The following is a 21,335-nucleotide window of genomic DNA, read 5'->3' as shown; positions in this document are numbered from 1 at the left end:
AGTTTACATTTTACAAGAGAATATTTCAGTCTTTCCATTTCAAATGTTCATTTTCAACTCAACATGTTACTTTCCATTTCTTAGAAATTGTTTGTGAAATTTACTAGGAATTTCTGAGTGAAAACTGTTTCTACACAATTTTTTTTCAGTGATAGTCTAAAACACGCAAAATTCTATAACAACTAAAATACTGTGTAAAATCACAGTACTATTCTACAATATCATTCAAACGTTTGGGGTCAGTAAGATTGATTTATTTTTTCTTCCAAACCAAATCATCATATTACATTAATAACGGTTTCTGAAAATTCATATGTTGCTTTTCAGCCTGAAATGAAGACTGACAGAGTTTTTGTTTTATCCAGCTGTATTTCCTCATTGTAACTTATAACATCCAAGTGAAAGATGATAACACCAACATGTAAAAAAACAAAAACAAAACCAATCACAGAGTTGGACAAATGATCACCCCCTTGCATCAGTATTTTGTTGAACCACATTTTGTTTTAATTACAGCCTGTAGTCTGTTGGGATTTGTCTCTACTAACTTTGAACATCTTTGCAAAATTTGCCCACTCTTCTTTACAGAACTGCTCAAGTTTAGTTAAGTTTGATGGTGAGCATTTTTGGACTGCAGTCTTCAAGTCCTCAAGAATTTCAGTGGGGTTTAAGTCTGGGCTCTGACTAGGCCATGCAAGAACATTCACCTTTTTCTCCTTCAACCACTGTGTGCTCAGTTTTGCTGTGTACTTTGGGTCATTGTCATGTTGGAAGGTAAACCTTTTTCCCATTGACAACTTTCTAGCAGAGGGCAGCAGATTTTCCTCAAGAATTTGACGGTATTTTTGCCCCATCCATTTTTCAGTCTATCCTGACAAGTGTTCCAGTCCATGCTGCAGAGAAACACCCCCATAACAGGATATCACCTCCTCCATGCTTTACTGTAGGAATGCTGTTATTTAGATGGTGAGCTGTATTGGATTTCCGCCAGACATATCATTTGGTGTTGAGACCAAATAATTCAATTTTAGTCTAATCTGCCTCAGAATCTTCAAGGTGTGTTTTGGAAAAGCTCAGTCGTGACTGCATGTGGCCTTTCTTGAGGAGTGGCTTTTTTTTTCTAAAATAAGTTTTGCATGTCTATAAATAGAAGATTTTATTTTCCCCCTTTTCCATTCACTGTGCTGCAGTAAATCAAGCCTGTGCTTTAATACATATGCATGACTCTTCCATCCTCCCTGCCTCCATAACTTTGCATTTCTTTTCTTCGGGAAAAAAAACCCCATCAAGAACGGTGTGTTGTTGACAAATTACATTGCCAACATGAAGCTTGAAATGTTCGTTTGATACCCAACTTGCTTGTCTATGATATTCAGATGTTTCTCTTTGAGAAAGCAATAACAGAACAGAACCAGCAGGAGACTCTGAAAATATCACCAGCCTTAAAATGAATGTGCTTCGTTTATCTGTAATGCGTTTTCAGTTACCAACATCCATGAATTCCCACAATTAGAACTTCCAAAAAAAATAACAAAACAATAAACTAAAGCCTACTAAAAATTATATATAGGCAAATATTTAATGTTATTAAAAAATCAAGAGAAGAAAACTGCCATAAAGCAATTTTAGAGAGCTGTACTGAAAACCAGAGATTGTAAGTTGTAATGCACATGCACACTGTCATCTCTTTTAAAAGAAAAATCTATTAAATGTCACCTAACAAAGAACTGGGCAATTTTGTGTTATTAAAGAAAAGAAAAAGTAACACGCCAAAAGAAACTCATTCCTTACCATGTCTCCTTTATCTCCCTTTTGTCCAGAATGTCCTGCCAAACCCGGAAGCCCTCGGGAGGGGTGTCGCGCATTAGCAATTACTCCACCGGCCTCGCTCCGTTCCCACGGCTCTCGGCCCCGCCCCTCTCGTCACACTGAGATACATAAAATATATCACATGTAACATGTATATCGAATGTAACACATGATCCTTCACAAATCATTCTAATATGCTGATTTGTTGATCAAGAATAATCAACAAATAGTTGGTTCTGTAAAGTCATTAATATGATCAAAGATGTGGGCAAAAAAAATAACAGCATTAGAGCTCAATTTTGATGACTTTGGGAGCAGCATTCGCACTCTTTCTTCATCAATAAAACCACAGTCTCATTTCCTACTGGATTTGGAAAAAAACAAAAAAAACAACACAATTTTGGCAGCAGCCGCATTAATTATGCAGAAAGAAAAGCAGAAATTCCTCAAAAGTTAGTCCTATAGGAGTTTGATTTATTGGCTGCTTGTTCTCAAAAGGCATTCTAAGGTTTCCACCCCAAACTAAGCAAGAGGCTCTTGTCGAAAAATATCTCTATTCCAAAACACAACAAACTAATTAGGCTAATGACCTTAAAGACCATTTGTCCTCAACAAACATATCATCAGCTGTTCATTTGTATGGATTCCAATCATTCTTGCAGTGGCTTGAATCTCTATGTCACATAAGGAAGGGAACATGGCACACTTCACAGAGAAGCCAAAAATCACTTTAAATATGTTGGGATGATAAAATAACTTCTGAAAAAAAAGAAAACACTAAAGCCTACTACAAATTATATATAGGTGAAAATTTAATGTTATTAAAAGAATCATGAGAAAGAAAACTGCCATTAAGCAATTTTAGAAACCTGTACTGAAAACCAGAGATTGTAAGTTGTAATGCACATGCACACTGTCATCTCTTTTAAAAGAAAAATCTATTAAATGTCACCGAACAAAGAACTGGGCAATTTTGTGTTATTAAAGAAAAAAAAAAGTAACACGCCAAAAGAAACCCATTCCTTACCATGTCTCCTTTATCTCCCTTTTGTCCAGAATGTCCTGCCAAACCCGGAAACCCTTGATCCCCCTTTCAAATACACATAAGTCACATTATGCAATGTTAATATGCTAAATCAGCTCTCTGTATCAGGTCTAAAATGCTGTGATCAAAATTCAAAGAGGAGTCCTAGCCTGAACTCTGGCTCTTTGTACTTCAGAAGAGATTAGCTGAACATCACCCACTGATGAAGTGCATGTCTGTGCCCAAACACCCCCTTATTTGTGCTAAATTGCTTCTAATAAGCTTTTATTTCTGCCTCTGGCTGTCATCCAGGTATACAGACTGCCATAAATGCGCTTCAATTGGCCATTCATTTTGCATGTGGCATTACCTCAAGATCCATTGTGGAGTGCTAACTCGCTCATTTAAAAAATGCTTTCATGGTTTAACTTTACCTTCAGAGCAGGACAGTGGCATCGGTCGGTGGGCAGCTGGGCTGGCATGGACAGCATTCTGTGGAAGTATCCTGTGACCAGTGGGGCCGCTGTGGGGTTATGGGTCACTACAGGTTCACACTGGTCAGATTAAAAATAAAAACATGGACTACTGTTAAATTATTAAAATATAGACCAAGATAATCAATTATCCACTTGGAATTCCTTGAAGATGGGATTTATGGGGATTTTCTACATTATGCATGCATGGTATACGCATACAAATCTTCTTGTGAAATGCATAACTCTGGCAAACTGAGATACATAAAATATATCAGTTGGTTCTGTAAAGTCATTAATATGATCAAAGATGTGGGCAAAAAAAATAACAGCATTAGAGCTCAATTTTGATGACTTTGGGAGCAGCATTTGCACTCTTTCTTCAGTCTTATTTTTTTTGTTACTTTTAGTGAATCAAAACGGCAAGAAATTTCATTTAAAAGTCTGTCAAGAATTGCACAAATACACTACCGTTCAAAATTTTGGGTTCAGCCAGGCTGCATTTATTTCAGTAAAAACAGTATTATTGTGAAATATCACAATTTAAAATACGTTTTTGTTTTAATACTTTTCAAAATGTAATTAATTCCTGTGATGGCAAAGATGAATTTTCAGCAGCCATTACTTCAGTGTCACATGATCCTTCACAAATCATTCTAATATGCTGATTTGTTGATCAAGAATAATTTCTTACTAATATCAATGTTGAAAAAAGTTGTGCTGCTTAATATTTTATTGGAAACCTTCATACATGTTTTTACCAAATACAAGCATCCCTTTTGATCAATTTAATGTGTCCTTTCTTTAATAATAAAAAAAACAATTACTGACCCCAAACTTTTGAAGGGTATTGTTTAAATAAAGTAGTTTAAATAAACTAAGAATATATAATTAAATGAAATTAACTTTATCTTATCATTTGGCAATGGAACTGGGTTTCTTTCTTTTTTAAAATTTCTTAAGTCACACAAGAATTTTTATTTGAGCCATGGAAGGAACCTGAATTGTTAAGAGGAAACAAAACTGTAATCTCAATTTTTCCATCCCTACTCATACCCCTGTAAAATTAGCTCAGTAAACTGCAGCCCCTCAAGAGTTGGTGCCCTAGGCAATCATCTGTGTTGCCTAATTACATGACCAGCCCCAATGGCCACTTGGACCGTTCCCCTTCCATGTGGAAAACACTAAGAAAACATTATCCCAAACACTAAGAGAGGGGATTAGCACACAACTGTAGAGACCATGTACCAATTACAGCATTGAGCAGGAATGTGGATTTTGTCTAATCCAATCGTTTAAGACAGAATGTTGCCTTTAATTAATCAGAAATTATTGACCGGAGCAACTTGAGCTAAAAGGATGCCCTCAAGGGCTTTGTCCACAGTGGAAACGATCCATCCAAGAACAATACACGCTATGGCTCTATTCCAAAATCTACATCTTTGCCTACATGGATGGCATTTTAAGATTGTTTCAAAAGGTAGAATAAAAGGACGAATTCAAAGGCAGAATTGCATGTATCCTTTGCAGAGAAGGAAATCCTATAATGCACTGCAATGAGATCAGTGAAAAACAACTGAAAATAGTAGATTAAACAAGAGAAAGTTGATTAAACTTAAAACTTAAGTCTGTTTCTCAAACTAAACTATCCTACGGCTTCAGAAAATATGGAATATAATGCAAATAGACTACTTTTATAATGTTTTTCTGTTCTTTTGGAAGCTTGACTAATTAAAAATGGACTATTTCTGTGCACAATGTATTTTTATGCTTATTAGTATATCACATCATCAGCTGAGCAATATGTTAACAACAAATTCTATCAAAATCAATTGTGAGTTGAGTTTGTAATTGATCAGTTGTGTCAGGAGGAGTACTATTTGTATGACACACACATGGTTGCTGCCTATATAGAGCGCTCCCGATCGGTCACTCATTATGACAGCAAGGCAGCTCACTTGACTTTGGAACGGAGTCTTTGAAAACTAACTATACCTCACATGTTACGTTATTCAATAGCAGTGTTGAAACGTGACTGGCCTGTTCAGATTTGATATGATAATTATGTCAACCCCCTAATTTTAGAGCAAAATTATAGGCTGGTTAGGAAGGATCATCGAGTCTGTATCATTAAAACTGCCACACCATAAACCCGAACATCTTACCGTAACTCCAGGAGAATCGCAGCATCTGTCCAGGTCGGCTATTCTAGCATCACAGAAGATCAGAATCTCCTGAAGTTCAATCTGTGAAGGTAAATTGAAATTTATGGACATGAACACACATACCTGATAAATGAATGAGTACACCATTCGATTTTTACTTGCATCAGGTTCAGACATGAAGTTAGTGATGTTCCCCAAACTATAAGTGGTTTCCACTATAGTTTTGACAGGGCTTTAACAATCACTAACTGTACTAAAAGTACTAAGCTTTGCATTCATACTCCGATTTAGCAAGTGATGAGAACCTCTGTCCACAACTCACATCCACTGGACGTCCATCCTCCACTCGAGTGGTGATGAATGTACGTCCGCTCACGTTCATTCCAGACCTTTCAGCGGTCACCTGACGCTCAATTAATTTGCAGTCCAGGTAGATAGAGACCGCATTGCTCTCGACAGACACACCAAGCTTGTGAAACTGTCGATCGAAGAGGGCGTGCAGGTCTCGGTTCTTGAATACGTAGAGGAGGCTGTTTTTCAGAAAACCCTGAGCCAAAAACTCTACTGTTTTTTTAGCTCCATCCACTATTAGTGACACCTAAATGAAGGAGAGAAGAAGGGATGAACATTAGAGGCTCATTAAGCTCATTATGTTAATGAGATAAGCTGACTGAAGTCTGAAGCGATCACTGTGTGCAAGAGAGTAGCATTTATATAATGATAATTTTTTACAGATCTAAATAAAATCTTGGATTTTTCACATACCTGTGTATCTCCACCTTTATCAAAGATCTGCAGAACAAACCAGCGATCTTTCTTTGTGGTTTTTCTGAGCCGTAACGTGGCAATAACGGAGTACTCATGAGAAAGTCCATTTGGGAACACAGATCTTTAGAAAAGATAGACAACATCAACATCTACAATTAAAATTGATCCAAATAAAAAGTAGAACAAAAACAAATACATGACCGTTTACCAATTAAGGCTGCATTTATTTGAATAAGTCACAGTAAAAACATTGAAACTGTGAAGTATAACAATTTCAAATTACGGTTTTCTTTTTAAATATATTTTATATTTATTCCTGTAAAGCAACGCTGAATTTTCAGCATTATTACTCCAGTCTTCAGTGTCACATGTTCCTTCAGATATCATTCTAATATGCTCATTTGCTGCTCAAGAAACATTATTTTTGCTTAATATTTTTTTGTGGTAACTATAATGCATTTTATTAGGATTCCTTGATAAATAAAAGGTCACTTTACTGAGCCGTAACGTGGCAATAACGGAGTACTCATGAGAAAGTCCATTTGGGAACACAGATCTTTAGAAAAGATAGACAACATCAACATCTACAATTAAAATTGATCCAAATAAAAAGTAGAACAAAAACAAATACATGACCGTTTACCAATTAAGGCTGCATTTATTTGAATAAGTCACAGTAAAAACATTGAAACTGTGAAGTATAACAATTTCAAATTACGGTTTTCTTTTTAAATATATTTTATATTTATTCCTGTAAAGCAACGCTGAATTTTCAGCATTATTACTCCAGTCTTCAGTGTCACATGTTCCTTCAGATATCATTCTAACATGCTCATTTGCTGCTCAAGAAACATTATTTTTGCTTAATATTTTTTTGTGGTAACTATAATGCATTTTATTAGGATTCCTTGATAAATAAAAGGTCACTTAATAATGTACAGTGTGTGGAAAATAATGTGTTTTTTTAACCTTAAACCACATAAACACATTTCACTACACCAAATACACAAAATACTGTTCTTTTTAGCAACATCATATGACCCCTTTAAAGTATCCTTTTTAATCTGAATTCTAACTGACCCCAAAACGAGTGTATATAGAAAGAGACCAGTAAATGAATGACAATAAATTAATAAGTGAATTGTTTTTAATTGGCACATGAACGGTCCAAACTAAATGACTCAAACAAATCAGACTTCCTAACACTGTATATGAGAGAACAAGAATGTTCTAGAAAAGCATGTTTAAATAATGCTTTAATTTAGCAGTAAAGTGCTATTTTCATTTAACACTTCAATAAGTCAAGTGCATTGGCATCAATGTTCTGCTCTGTATTTTTCCTCTTTAGTCTTGCCTGTAAGACTTATCAGAAAACATTGTAAATGTGTCCTTTTATAAACAGAAATTATTCTGTCTGTCGCGCTATTGTTTGAAACCACTAACATGTTTTCACTCGTCTGAACAAAATACTGCAGCAGTGACTTGAAACAAACTCATGGTACAAGAAATAATGCTAAAGCTTCTATAGGGTTATAAAAATTGTTGAAAGAGTAATATTCAATTTTTGAGTCAATCTCATAACACTGTAACAGAAACAATTATTTCTTTTACACTATTTGGTAATTAACTGGCATTTCATCAAACACGATCAGCAAAACTGACAATGGGAAAATCTCATGTATGAATACTTTAAAAGGACAGAAGAGAAAGAGAGAGAGCGAGAAGGAGAAAGAAAAAGAGAGAGACATCAGACTTGCAAGAGACATGCTGAAAATGAGTTTATTCTCAAATAGATCATTCTCTATTCTCTCTAGGCATGAAACTAGTACAGATGTATTACAAGACGATGGCCGGACTATTGACCACACAATTTTCAAACATATTTGGTTGTAATCTACTCTAAATATCATTCAAGTCATCACTTACTCACGCTCAAGATACAGTGGAACAAAAACTTCAGTAGATGTGAGCATGTTCAGTGAATAATGCCGTAAACTTTAGTCTGTTTCTCAAAAAATATCATATGGCTTTAAAAGATATGGCATGTTCATACAATGAAAGAATATTCTTAAAGCATCTCCTTTGCATTCCACACAAGAAAGTCAGTCTTCTTGGAACGGCTTGACAATTCTACAAAAATTCAATCTGACATTTATCTTGATAAGGAAAGAGGCAATAACAGGTTCAAAAGGAGAGAACAAAGACTTTTTTGGAATTGCTGAGTAATATATTTCATGAATTCAGCCTTAAATTAGATTTGATATGAGCAGCCGGTGGAATGGACTTGTGTCAAGTGAGACCTCATAAGTGAGTGCAGTGTTTCGGAGCACACCAACCTGGGCACCGTGACATCAATTCACTTCATCACTGAGCTGTTAAATAGGGACATCAGAGGCCATATGCCAAATAGGATGGGATGTAACGCTCTAATGCAGCCCCTATTAAACTAATCTCTGAACATACAGATTAATAAGCAAACAAATTGCTACAAAAAGCCCTCCACAGTGGCCTAAGCTTGTTCCCTCATGCTTAACATTATTATATTATAGCCTATTATTATATTATAGTATGCAAATAGTTTAAAATGAACAAATACATATATAATATGATTAAAAGTTTGTCCCCCACATTTTGGGACAGTTATATGTGTTGTGTTGTGTTGCGTTGCATTGCATTGTGAATGTAATGAAACTTTATTTAAATAAAATAAAAAGATAATATTATATTAAAATATAATCATTCAGTCAAATGTGAAATTTGTGCACCTTTAGTGGCACTACACAGCATTGCAAACAATAAATAAAACATCCCACATTGTCTTTCCCTGTCATTTACAGAAAATGCTACCCCAAACTTGAGCCAGCATTATTTTGTCCAAACAAACAGACTGCAGTTGTGTTTGGTGGCTTTTTTTGTCAATAGTGGTGCACAAAGTTTTATTTTGTCCACAGTGCAAAAAAAAAATATATAAAAAAAAAACAAGAATAATGTATTCAGCCACACAGAAAAGGGAGAATTTCAGCAGTGAAAGGAACAAATGTGCGATAGGCCTACTATGAGTAGTGCCTGTTCATCAACCTTTCAACAACTCAGTTAGGACTACCAGGCAAACATTATGTCACACAATTAATATTCATGAGCAAAGCTCATAAGTTTTATATTGTGCTTCCCCCAACACTTTTCAGATCGTTCCCACACCCTTGCCTCTCATAAAAATGAATACCAAACATGCAATTAGCACATCTTAGCAGAGTCATCTGTGAAACAACTAATGGAAAATAGACTGGAGGAGTGGAGCCTTCTCTTTCCATGTGACCGTATCAACTGAACGATGGGGCCCGGCTGCATTTCCTGCGAGTAAAGTGAGAGATGTTTGGAGTTTGTGCTGGGGGCTTTTTGACCCCCTTCTCCACCCCCCCGACACATCCAGCTGACTAATGCCATCACCTGTCAGAGTTCAGCTTAATTGAGGTCTGGCGGGGTGTGTGCGAGTGTGTGTCTGTATGGGGGTCCATGTAGACAACTAGACATTCTGATCCCTCAGAAGTGCACTCCACCTCCAGCCAAGGAGACTCACAGTTGGCCCCTGAGGGCAGGTCTGGGCAGCAGATAGAAGGCCCCACAGTAGGCCGCTGACCACCAAGCGTCGGATAGAGCAACAGATCGCAAATCATCTGACCCATGGCTCCTTCAGGGTCCAGGGGAGCAAACAGTGTGTTTACAGTTGCATAAAAAAAACGCTAAAAATATCCTCCCTTTCCCTGTGCAGATGACTAGGTGTTATTTTTCACTGGTGAAACGCATGGAAGCAGAATCTTTACGGCCAAACCAGCAGGTGTGCTTAAAACCACAGAGAATAATCAGTTAGACTAAACTAAAGACTATGATGAAACACAAAAGAACAAATGACCTATACGTTAAACAATGTACTACTACTTTAGTGCGCAATGTACAGTGTATATATTGGCCCCGAAATCTTGGACACTTAAAAATTGATTAATCTTATTGCTTTCGATAACAAATTATCAAACCAAGCGACATTTGCAAAAACAAAATTACACTAGACCTTTTCTCAGAGCCTCTTCTGGTGATTGCATTTAACTAACTGGACTCAGGGACATTTTAACTGGATTTATGTAGTAGTTCTCCTCAAGTTTCCACAGATGTAGCCCATCACATTAATTAGGAACATACTGAAAGTGTCCAAAAGCTTCGCAACTTAAAGCAATAAGCAATGAGATGCTGTGTGGTACAGTGATTTTAATCACAGGAAAGGGTAAAAAAAAAAAAAGTTCAAATCAACTAATACTTTTATTCAACAAGGATGCATTTAATCGATCAAAAGTGACAGTAAAAAGATTTACAGTTTAATGTTACAAAAGAATTCCATTCCAAATAAATGCTGCACTTTAGAACTTCCCATTTAAAGAATCCTGAAAAATGCATTAGTGTCCAAAAGCTTCGCAACTTAAAGCAATAAGCAATGAGATGCTGTGTGGTACAGTGATTTTAATCACAGGAAAGGGTAAAAAAAAAAAAAAGTTCAAATCAACTAATACTTTTATTCAACAAGGATGCATTTAATCGATCAAAAGTGACAGTAAAAAGATTTACAGTTTAATGTTACAAAAGAATTCCATTCCAAATAAATGCTGCACTTTAGAACTTCCCATTTAAAGAATCCTGAAAAATGCATTAAAAAAAATTAAGCAGCATAACAGTTTTCTTTTCAACATTGATTATAATAAGAAATGTTCCTTGAGAACCAAATTAGCATATTAGAATGATTTCCGAATGATATGACACTGAAGACTTGAGTAATGGCTGCTGAAAATTCAGCTGTGGCACCACAAGTATACATGTATATTACACTTTAAAATCGAAAATATTTTTTTAATTATTATTTTAATCATCATTGTATTTTTCATCAAATAAATGCATCCTTGGTGAACAAGGTTCATCAAAAACATGGGGGAAAAAAAATCTTACTGCCCCAAACCATCAATGTTCAATAGACTGTAATTTAGGTCATTATTTAGCTTTAGCAAATTTATCTGAATATTACAAGCGTTTACAACATTTACATTCTGCTTGTGAAATGTGCCTGTGCTGTATTTCTTAAATGAATGTCATTAGGTTTGATACATTGTGTTCAAATAATTGTTGGTGCCACTGTCCATTTGGTCTTGCTATAAAAAACAAATGATAACTCTGAACTCAAAAATAACCACTGGAATGAAGCTCAACAACAGAAAAAAAACTATATTATTAAATCATTCAGGATAAAATTATTATAGTCAAAAAATATGAAATTAGTAATGTTCACAGCATCACAATTAAGAAAAAAGCGTAAACACGTCCTGTTTCTTCTGAGAAGGCATTGTGTTTAATGTAATATGCATTTTTGCATTTAGCAGATGCTTTTATCTGAAGACTTGCATTGCATTAAACTATCATTTCATACATTTCCTGAGAATCAAACCCAAGACCTAGGAGTTGCTAGCACCATGCTCAAATATTTGAGTTACAGCACTGTAACGATAACTTTTTTTTTTTTTTTTACTTTTTCTCAGATGTTTTTAGTACAAACACCACACTTTTATGTTTGTGACATAATTATCATAAGTCATGGCACCACCCTATTTTGTTTACATTTCACTGTGACGTATGACCGACTGGAACGCTTTGAGGTCGGAAGTGGGGAATTTCAACTCTAGTCTTCCCACCCTTGACTTAGTCTGGAACTCGCCACAATCCCACCAGCTTTTCAGCAAAATACAAAAGAGTTCTTTTGAGCATCAATTTGAGCTCTTTGGACTCATGAATATGCTGTGGGTTCATGCGGTTTGGACAGCTGACCTTGACGGAACACGGCCTACATAACTCTACATGTCCAAGGCTGTTAGAAGTAGATTAAACATACCTGAAAAGTCTAACTAACACAGAAGCCTTCTTTGAACTCGGTGTCACCCTTGAGCTGTAAGTTATTAAAGTAATTTTAAGGCAATTAATATACAGGACATGATTCCCCATTACTGCTTGATTTCTCTTCTAGGCGGTACTCCATTACAGTCACCTCTCTTTCTCCTTGGTCGAGCCCACTGCCCACGGTCTGCAAATTAATTTTGTCCAAATTATTTAACATGTCTCACGGCTCACCTCACAGTTTATTCTTATTAGCCAATGCGAGGGGAATTATCTCAGCAAGCTCGTGATATCTGGGTCTTTCCATGTCAACACACCATTAAAAGCATACAAGACATCTCCTGAGTTTTCAGTTGAAGTGAAAGCAAGCTTACACCATGGGAAAATATTGGTTTGTGTCGCAGAAACCCAATAACGGCCTGGCATATTTTTTAAATCTTGAGTGGTATAAACTCATGTGAACCGCTCCGAGAATGCAGTTGTTCAGCGAGGCAACCTGCACTCTGTCCCGTACAGAGATTTATATGGGAAGCTGTCAGAAAGGCTAACCAAAACACGCAACATGTGGATGTGGGCATTCATTCAAACTACCATCATAACATGCTCATCACAGCAGTGATTCTGCAAGGAACTGTCCTACTTTCTGCTCTCCAGATGCTAGAAAATTCTGCACATCGTTGATCACGTCCAGACTACATAAACATTCTTATGGATACCCACATTTGCTGCAATAACTTTCAGCTTAGTTAACATTGTTTTCAGACAAAACAATCCTCTGAATGATGTGTGAGTGGAAAATAAATGGCACAATATCAAAACCACATCAACATTTGCAGAACTTACTCTGTTGGTTTAAACAACGGTTTACTCCCCAGTCTCAACAACAGCCCGTTGTCAGTCACCGTGCCTTTTCTGAGAAGAAACCTCTCAGCTAAATCAAACCCTGTAAACAAGAGAAGAAAAAGACAAACATACATTACATTTATGCATTCGCCAGACACTTTTATCCAAAGCAACTTACAGTGCATTGTGTAAACATTTTGGGAATTGAAAACATGACCTTAGCGCTGTTACCTCCATGTTCTGCTAAAGGAACAACATTAGCTCTAGGCTAAAGAGATTTTCAGTAAATGTTGTCCTGTTGAACACACATGTGTGGTCTTTTATGTGGAATGATTAGTATTAGCAAGGCAACACTATTGTTATTTCTCAAACATTTTGGTTTGGGGCTTGTTCTAAACGTCTGCAATTAGTACAGACTCCATTCAAACTGTTTTGTAGGTGATTTTTTTTTAATACACTTCATACATACTTTCAAACTAAAGTTTGACAATCTCCTAATGTCTGACTGAATTAGCACTGACAGCAATTAGCATTCAAATCTAACCTATATTGATGATGGCATTGTGGTATTCGCATATCAAATTGTGATTTTCCTTGCATTTACTTGCATTCATTTGTATATTAAATAGTGATTGGTATTTTCTTTCTTGCTATCTATTTAACTATTAACACTACAGTGCAAAAGCTTGGGATTATTTTTTTAATTCATATTTACTCAGTAAGGATGCATTAAATTGATCAAATTGACAATTGAAAAAATTTTCTATTTAAATGATTCTATTTCAAATAAATGCCGTTCTTTTGAACATCCTATTCATCAAATAATCCTGAGAAATTGTATCACGGTTTCCACAAAAATCTCAAGCAGCACTACTGTTTTCATCATTGATAAAAACAAGAAATGTTTCTTGAGCAAATGAGCATAGAATGATTTCTAAAGGATCACGTGACACTAAAGACTAAGGTAAGGGCTGCTGAAAATTCACCTTTGCAATCACAGGAATAAATTACATTTTAAAATATTTGACAATACAAAACAGTTATTTTAAACTGTAATAATATTTCACAATTTTACTGTTATTACTATATTATTTATCAAATAAATGCAGCTTTGGTGAGCATAAGAGACATTCAAAAAACATCTTAACCCCAAACTTTTGATAGGGTATATCCATCTTTACACCTTTCACAGTGACCATGATTCTTGTGTGCAGTCAACAGATAGCAAACACTCTGTGAACCCCATTTCTGTGGAAAAACTCAACTTACCTACAGCTTTGACAGTATTCTTTAGCTGGCTTGCAAGAACTGGCATTTCCTTCAGGAAATGCAAAATTAGCTGTATAAATTGCTCTGTCAGCTTCAGCCATGTGCAACATTAGGGATGTTTTAAACAGCCAGTTTGATGTTTAACAGCACTGTGTGAGGACAAGCTGGGCTTGATTTCTATTTGTATATACAGTATTCTTTCTTTGTACCTGTGAATTCTCTGTGAATGTTCACATTGGTATGCCACTTCTCCTCCAGCTTCATGGGTGGACATGTATGATCTGCAGAGGAAAGGAATATTATGCGTTAATGAAGCAACTGAATTGATTTTTAAAAACTGGTACTGTTTTAGCTAATTCAGTATAGAGAAGACCACAGCTAGTGTCACACTTTTTACTCCACTGAATAAGGGTAGGTTTGTTTTTGAAAATCAATTTTCATATAGTCACGTACCTTAAAGTCTTTACTACAAAAAAGCAATTTCAACAGTTACTGCCCAAGAAAAGTTCACTAAACTTTTTGTCACAAAGGGAATCTGCCATTAAACAGCCTAGCCCCTTGATGCATCAAATACTGTTTCCAGGTCCAAGCTTCCACTCCACTTTCAAATGAGAGTAATACTTTGAGACTATTCATTTTAGCACACCTTTAAGCTAAGCTTTTTTTTTTTAAATGTGGTGTACGCTACAGTCGCTGGGCTCACAGCATCCTGGACACCAATATTTTATATGCATAAAGCATGAATAAATGTTTGTCTAACTAAAATGTTGGTATGGGGATAAAGGTTAGAATCATGATTTTTCAGTAGTAGTACTATAGCACACTGAGTGTACTGTATAGAAGAGTTTTTTGTTTGCTTTTGGGATCTGATGAAGCATTTGGACCTGGAAACTGTGACACATAACTTCAACGCATAGAGTACAACTGCGCCCATCCAATTTTTTCAGCACCTTTGTTCCAGAAATATTCTAAGAAAGCGATGAACCAAACCATCCACCAACAAGGTGAATAAGAATATTAAACATTTTAATTTGAAGCAAAAAGACAACAGGTATAAGTTTGTGTATGGTTTTAATGAGGGAAAGAAATACAATCACCTGAAGAATTGTGAACAACAGTCAGAATACAAACGACAAATAAAACTATTGATTTAAAGATTATGTATATAGAAACAATATATTTGACATTTATTGCAAAACATGCATATTTATATACAAATATTTAAGAAAGTAGAAAGTATTAAATAATTTGCATAGCTTTTGGCATGCTAGTTTCAATTCTCTGAGTGGTGGAGCATTTTTGTATTTTTTCACCAGAAATTATGCTGTTATAAATTAACAAAAAATAAGTTAAAACAATACAGGCTGATGGCTTCAGCGAAAGCATATACCATTAATTAACAACCTTGTAACTCACTAGTTCTGTCTTCAACAGTTTATAAGTTGTAGTTAAAAATCAATTCCCCTATAGAGAAAATGTAGTGGATTTTTTACTTCCAAAACCCAACTGTTGCACTTTATTATAGTCTTTTCAGCAAAAACTAAATCAGCAATACAATTATGAAAAAGCAAAATGATCAAATTTAACATCTAGAAACATCAAATCATTGTTTTGGTTGACAGATGTTGTAAATGAATAAACTGTATAAAACTTAATTTTAAAGCAAATGTGACAACTTGCCCCAATCTATTTAAAACACCGTAAGAACACAAATCAACATTTCAGTAAAAATCCACCTCAATTAATAAAAACAACTTTAAACTCATAATATCAAGCAAAAATTACAGAAAATTTTATAACACTGGATGAAAACAAATAATGATTTTATTTCATAACAAGCCTACTAGTTACTGAGATCCCAGTGAAACAACAAGCCCCAGTCTCCACTGCCATGACATTTGCAGCCCGATATTTCTGAAGGACGAATTCTGCTTCATCAACAACAATTATCCCCCCACTAATAAAAGGATGCTCACACAAACACAAATGCAAAAACACACAAACATATCTACATTCACAGCCGAACATCCGCACAGCATTAACAGGAAATTCCAAAAATCAGCACAATCTGCTGGCAAACTGCCGACTCTTAAGGAGATGGGACACATGCTGCAAATCCTCTCTAAATCTCTTCCTGGATGTCACGCTCGCACAGTGGATCACAGGAGATAGCAATTCACTCAGCTGGCAAAAATATTGCTTGCCTGTCCTCTTGTTCAGAGGACTCTCATTTGTGGGCATTTACACTGTGCAATAATATTCCTTAATCGCCTCAGGTTAATCTGAATGGGGCCAATAAAGCAATTCTATCGGACACATAACACCAGAGCCGGATGTGTCCTGGTGCCTTCTGGCCGATGCCACCCAGGTCAAGGGCTTGACGCCATGTCCTCGTGAGCAGGAATTTCAAATAGCTGTGCAAGAGTCCCTGCTTCTTAAAGGAGGGCGCGATGTCTTTCATCACAAACAATTCATTTGCATACAAGGATTCCAAACAAGAAAGCTAAAACAGAGCGCTAATTAAAGGTGACGACAGCGGCGCTCTGCACCAGAGCAGTGAAGTCACCATTGACCTCTCGCGCGGAGACAAACAAGGCTCGAAAAACCAAACAGATGTAATCGCTTCTAATCAAACCTTTTGTAAACGGACAAGAATAAGCAAACATCTTGGTGCGGACCTTTTGGTGACAACATACATACCTATTCTCTCATTCACTGTCATTCCTGAAGTAAAAGGAATGGAATTTACGACCCACATGAAAACGGTCCATCTGAGACAGTGAATCATGTCGTCTTTGGCACATAAGAAAGGGCCCCTTGAAAACCTAGAAATAGAAAACAACGTCACTTTTACAACTCTTTGATGCTCTTCTGGGTAACGCAACACCACTTGTTACTGTCTGAATGATGACTGATTACACTGACTTCACAATTCAGTTACTTTTTCATATGTTTTACTCATAAACAACTGATTTAAACTAACTTTAGCGCCGTCCTATATTCAAGAACACTCAATATCAAATGAGGACGGTCTACTCAATCTAATAGAACATGTAGGAAAATATAATGTTTTGTAAAATCAGTCTAGCGCTTCAATTATGTGGTGAAACGTCTTAAAGCAAAATGTCAAGTGTGACATTTCACTCCTCAGAATAAACTCCAGGGCAGAGTAAGTTTCCAGCATGAGGTGCTTCTGGGGACCCAGTGCCAGATTCCTGTAAACCAATATGATCCGTTACCCACCGCTGACTGTTGTTATTGAGCTCTTAAGTAACAGGGCAAACAAATTGCGCTAAATAATTAAACACTAATGCTATGGAGTTTTGAAACACATGCAGTTTTTTAGGCTACAATCATTAGTGCATCTCTGTATATAATAATGTGGTAAATTGGTTTGTTGTGAACTTCAAACTCAAGTTCAAAGTTTGAACTTTCAAATGAACATCAAAAAGTGATATATACATTTTTTTTTAAGATCTCTAATTAAAGGGAGGGTGGTGTATTACAATGTCAGGTAGTGACTGAACACTTTCCACTCACTTAAAAATTTATTTTGAAGTCAAATCAAAGCAATTTCAACCAGCAGTCATGAGTTCATTGCACTTTTAACCCACTGTTAAAGGCTTTACTGATTAATAAAAGCAAGTTGAAAATCTGAAAACTCATATCAAGCAAAAATTACATTTTGGTGTACAAACTGATGGAAGCAAATAATGCTATTCTCCAATCACACATGCTAATTCTAATAGTATTATGTGGAATATGACATTTTACTCAAGATTAAGTGTACTTAAAGTGGTCAAAGACAACCCTTCGCTTTCTTCATACACATTTAAACTTAAAAACTTGATTATGAAAAGTTAACCTGCATGTTGTCAACTAATCATATTGTAAAAACACAGTTATCTAAATTAAAGAAGCGGTATAATTTTATCTATGTATTCGATGTGAAGCTAAAACCTGAGTGTTCAATATTTGATATCGGCATATTAATCCATCAATAAAAGTGCTAAAACACATTCAGTGGCTGGTCCCCATTGACTTCCATAGTATGAAAAAAAAAAACACTATGCAAGTGGGGACCAGCAACTTAAGGTGAACTATCCCTTTAAATATAATATAACCAAAAGCGCTCCTTAAAACTTGACTAGCAATAAACAACAATAAAACACAACATGACCTCATTAGTGTGCTTAAAATGCATGCCTGCAAATATTTAATTTCTACATTTGCTTGCCAAATGTGTCATGTACATAGTCAAGAGCTACTGTTTACTGCAATTTCTCTGATGATAAATCAGCAATGCTAAACATTCAATCTCTCTCTTCTCTCAAGTACACAGCACAGGACCCACACACAGTGGCGTGTTCAACTCAGATGACAACAAACATGATAATTAAAAAATGACACCGCACACATACTCTGCAAAAACACCTACAAAGTCACAGCAACCAAGACAGATGAACACCGGCTACTTACATTTGCTGAGAAAGTTTATTATTCCAGCGTAAACACAGCAAAGGCAAATCCTGTTTGGCTAATTAGTGCATTTTAAGCAGCTGTGGGTCCAAAGCACACTTGCAAATAAAAGTGAGAATGAAAGCTCGTGCAGGAACCGTGTCCTTATTTGTCGCACTGCCTGACCCTCCCTCCCACTCATTAGAGCAGCACACATCAGGACGGACAGGACACTCTGAGGGGCTCCCTGTGGAACACGCTACAGTACAGTACACAGGGTACTTGACCAATAGCAGGGGTACTAACTTTTCTTTCAAATTAGAGGACAAAATATAAAGATAAACTTAATATAAAAAGAAGGAACATTTATTTTGTCTATCTATCTATATATATATATATGTGTGTGTGTGTGTGTGTGTCTATATACTTTAATAAATATGATATTATTAATAATATGAATGTAAATATATAATAATATAAATTATAATATTATAATATTATGCTGACTACCTCATTAAATATTTCTCAGGATGGGTAAGTTGACTCATAACAGGTACTATTAAAGTCTTAAATTAAATTAATATATTAATATAAAAAGAAGGATCAGTTAATTTGTCTATCTATATATATATATATATATATATATATATATATATATGTGTATATGTATATGTGTGTGTGTGTGTGTGTGTCTATATACTTTAGTAAATATGATATTATTAATAATATGAATATAATATTATAATGTAAATATTATAATATTATGCTGACTACCTCATTAAATATTTCTCAGGATGGGTAAGTTGACTCATAACAGGTACTATTAAAGTCTTAAATTAAACAAATATTTAGCTGGTGAAACCATTTTTGATACACAAAACACAAAAATGTCTAAGCCAACAGAAATATTAGCTGGGGTTTTAGCTGACAAATATTTTAACTAAATGTAACAACTTTGAGGGGGTTTTGTTTCATATTTGAGTCTTGTCTTTTATTTCTAAAGTGTATATAGTTGTTATTTTGTATATTGCATTGTATAAATAATAAATCTGTAAAATAACTGCTTATTACTGGGGTATTATCCACACATTTCCGTTAACTCCAAAACACGGTGCAGTGTAAAATTCAAAATACAGATAAAACACCTGTAAAAATGAATACAGACAATTCTTCCAAATTACAGAACATTGTGCCCTATTTTTATGGCTATGTATTTTTTATTGATTTATTTTCTTGCATGCAATGTCTTGTCTGTTCACTGAATGTGTTTTTAAATGTTTTTCACTCTATACATGCCACAATTTTTTAAAATACAAATATTATAGAATTATTATTAAATAAAAGTAAAATAAAAATGATATGTATTTGAATAAATGATCTTTTGAGAGCATACACAATGCTTGCAACAAATAAATAAATAAATAAAGCATAGGATTTGAGTCCAAATTGATTTTGAAATGCAACTAACACTACAAATCTCCAATATATATACCACAAATCTTCAATATATGGGAGATTTGTTGAGGTATTTGTGCTACGTGTTGCTCAAGATGTGAGTCTCTATAGAGTTATCTATATGTCTACAACATGTTTATTCCTCTAGATGCTTTCATGTGAATCTAATTTTTTTGAAAGCACTATTCATTTGAAGCAGGGATTTGCAGCACATTGCGATATCTCACCTGACCATCTGACTCTTCTGACCACCACTTTTGTGTTTACACAAGGCTCTCAGCACTGATGAATAATGAGATGCATTTTTAGGATTGTGTTTGTATTGGCCTTATTAGTGTGTCTCCACATTACCACGCACCCCTAACCCAGCTGCTTTCAGAACAGCTGTTTCTCAGACAAGGAATCAATGAGACTTCTCAGCTGTGATTCACTTCAGGCTTGCATTTTTGCGACAATAGCATCATAATGTCCCCTGTGTTCTTTTGAAGAATACCCCCCGAGAAACAGCCACCTTAAGCCTGCTGATGGGAAGTTCAGCACTAGAACAACATGCAGAAAACATGCTGCCCATGCTGACCCAGAATCAAACTTCCCTGAGCAGATGCATCAGTATAAAAGATCAATGTCTGTTGTGCCTGTTCTCCTTGTAAGGATGATGAAAATGTAAAAAATAAATAATTATAATTATATATATATATATATATATATATATATATATATATCTATCAAAAACTGTTTAGTAAAAATTAAAATGCTTCTATTTTGTGTTCTGTTGTAATTGTAATATAAATGACAACATTTGTTTGTTTTTTGTTTTCTTAATACTGTTATCTGAATATATATATATATATATATATATACAGTGGGTACGGAAAGTATTCAGACCCCCTTACATTTTTCACTCTTTGTTATATTGCAGCCATTTGCTAAAATCATTTAAGTTAATTTTTTTCCTCATTAATGTACACACAGCACCCCATATTGACAGAAAAACACAGAATTGTTGACATTTTTGCAGATTTATTAAAAAAGAAAAACTGAAATATCACATGGTCCTAAGTATTCAGACCCTTTGCTCAGTATTTAGTAGAAGCACCCTTTTGATCGAATACAGCCATGAGTCTTTTTGGGAAAGACCCAACAAGT

The 21,335-nt window shown here is 35.3% G+C and overlaps 2 protein-coding genes across 2 annotated transcripts in view; both read right to left on the bottom strand.

The window, feature by feature from the left end:
• Positions 1-1,839, bottom strand: part of LOC107553187 (collagen alpha-1(X) chain-like) — a 28,971-nt gene extending 27,132 nt beyond the window's left edge. Inside the window, exon 1 of the mRNA XM_016235321.1 lies at positions 1,792-1,839. Coding sequence (XP_016090807.1) covers positions 1,792-1,794 — 3 coding nt within the window. The 5' untranslated portion in view covers positions 1,795-1,839. The remainder of the gene's footprint in view (positions 1-1,791) is intronic.
• A 620-nt stretch (positions 1,840-2,459) lies between these two features.
• Positions 2,460-18,848, bottom strand: col19a1 (collagen, type XIX, alpha 1). Its single transcript, XM_016235320.1, has 10 exons — positions 18,756-18,848; positions 16,977-17,101; positions 14,486-14,557; positions 13,008-13,107; positions 6,237-6,360; positions 5,794-6,069; positions 5,472-5,552; positions 3,268-3,387; positions 2,837-2,899; positions 2,460-2,483 (listed from the first exon to the last, which is right to left on the bottom strand). Coding segments are annotated over exons 1-10 (987 nt in total). The 5' UTR covers positions 18,758-18,848.
• Between the last annotated feature and the right edge of the window lie 2,487 nt (positions 18,849-21,335).

This window comes from Sinocyclocheilus grahami, unplaced genomic scaffold, assembly GCF_001515645.1.
Source record: "Sinocyclocheilus grahami isolate Dianchi unplaced genomic scaffold, SAMN03320097.WGS_v1.1 scaffold466.1, whole genome shotgun sequence".
NCBI classification, from domain to species: Eukaryota; Metazoa; Chordata; class Actinopteri; order Cypriniformes; family Cyprinidae; genus Sinocyclocheilus; species Sinocyclocheilus grahami.
Note: the sequence above shows the minus strand (reverse complement) of the source record. Positions and strands in the feature narration are given on the sequence as shown.

What these genes read in the sequence shown, in the direction of transcription:
- col19a1 (XM_016235320.1), bottom strand. An exon ending in CATTCACAGAGAATTCACAG is followed by an intron (nt 13,108 to 14,485) that starts GTACAAAGAAAG and finishes TCTTGTTTACAG; the next exon opens with GGTTTGATTTAGCTGAGAGG. An exon ending in GCCACTGTCCTGCTCTGAAG is followed by an intron (nt 2,900 to 3,267) that starts GTAAAGTTAAAC and finishes TGTATTTGAAAG; the next exon opens with GGGGATCAAGGGTTTCCGGG.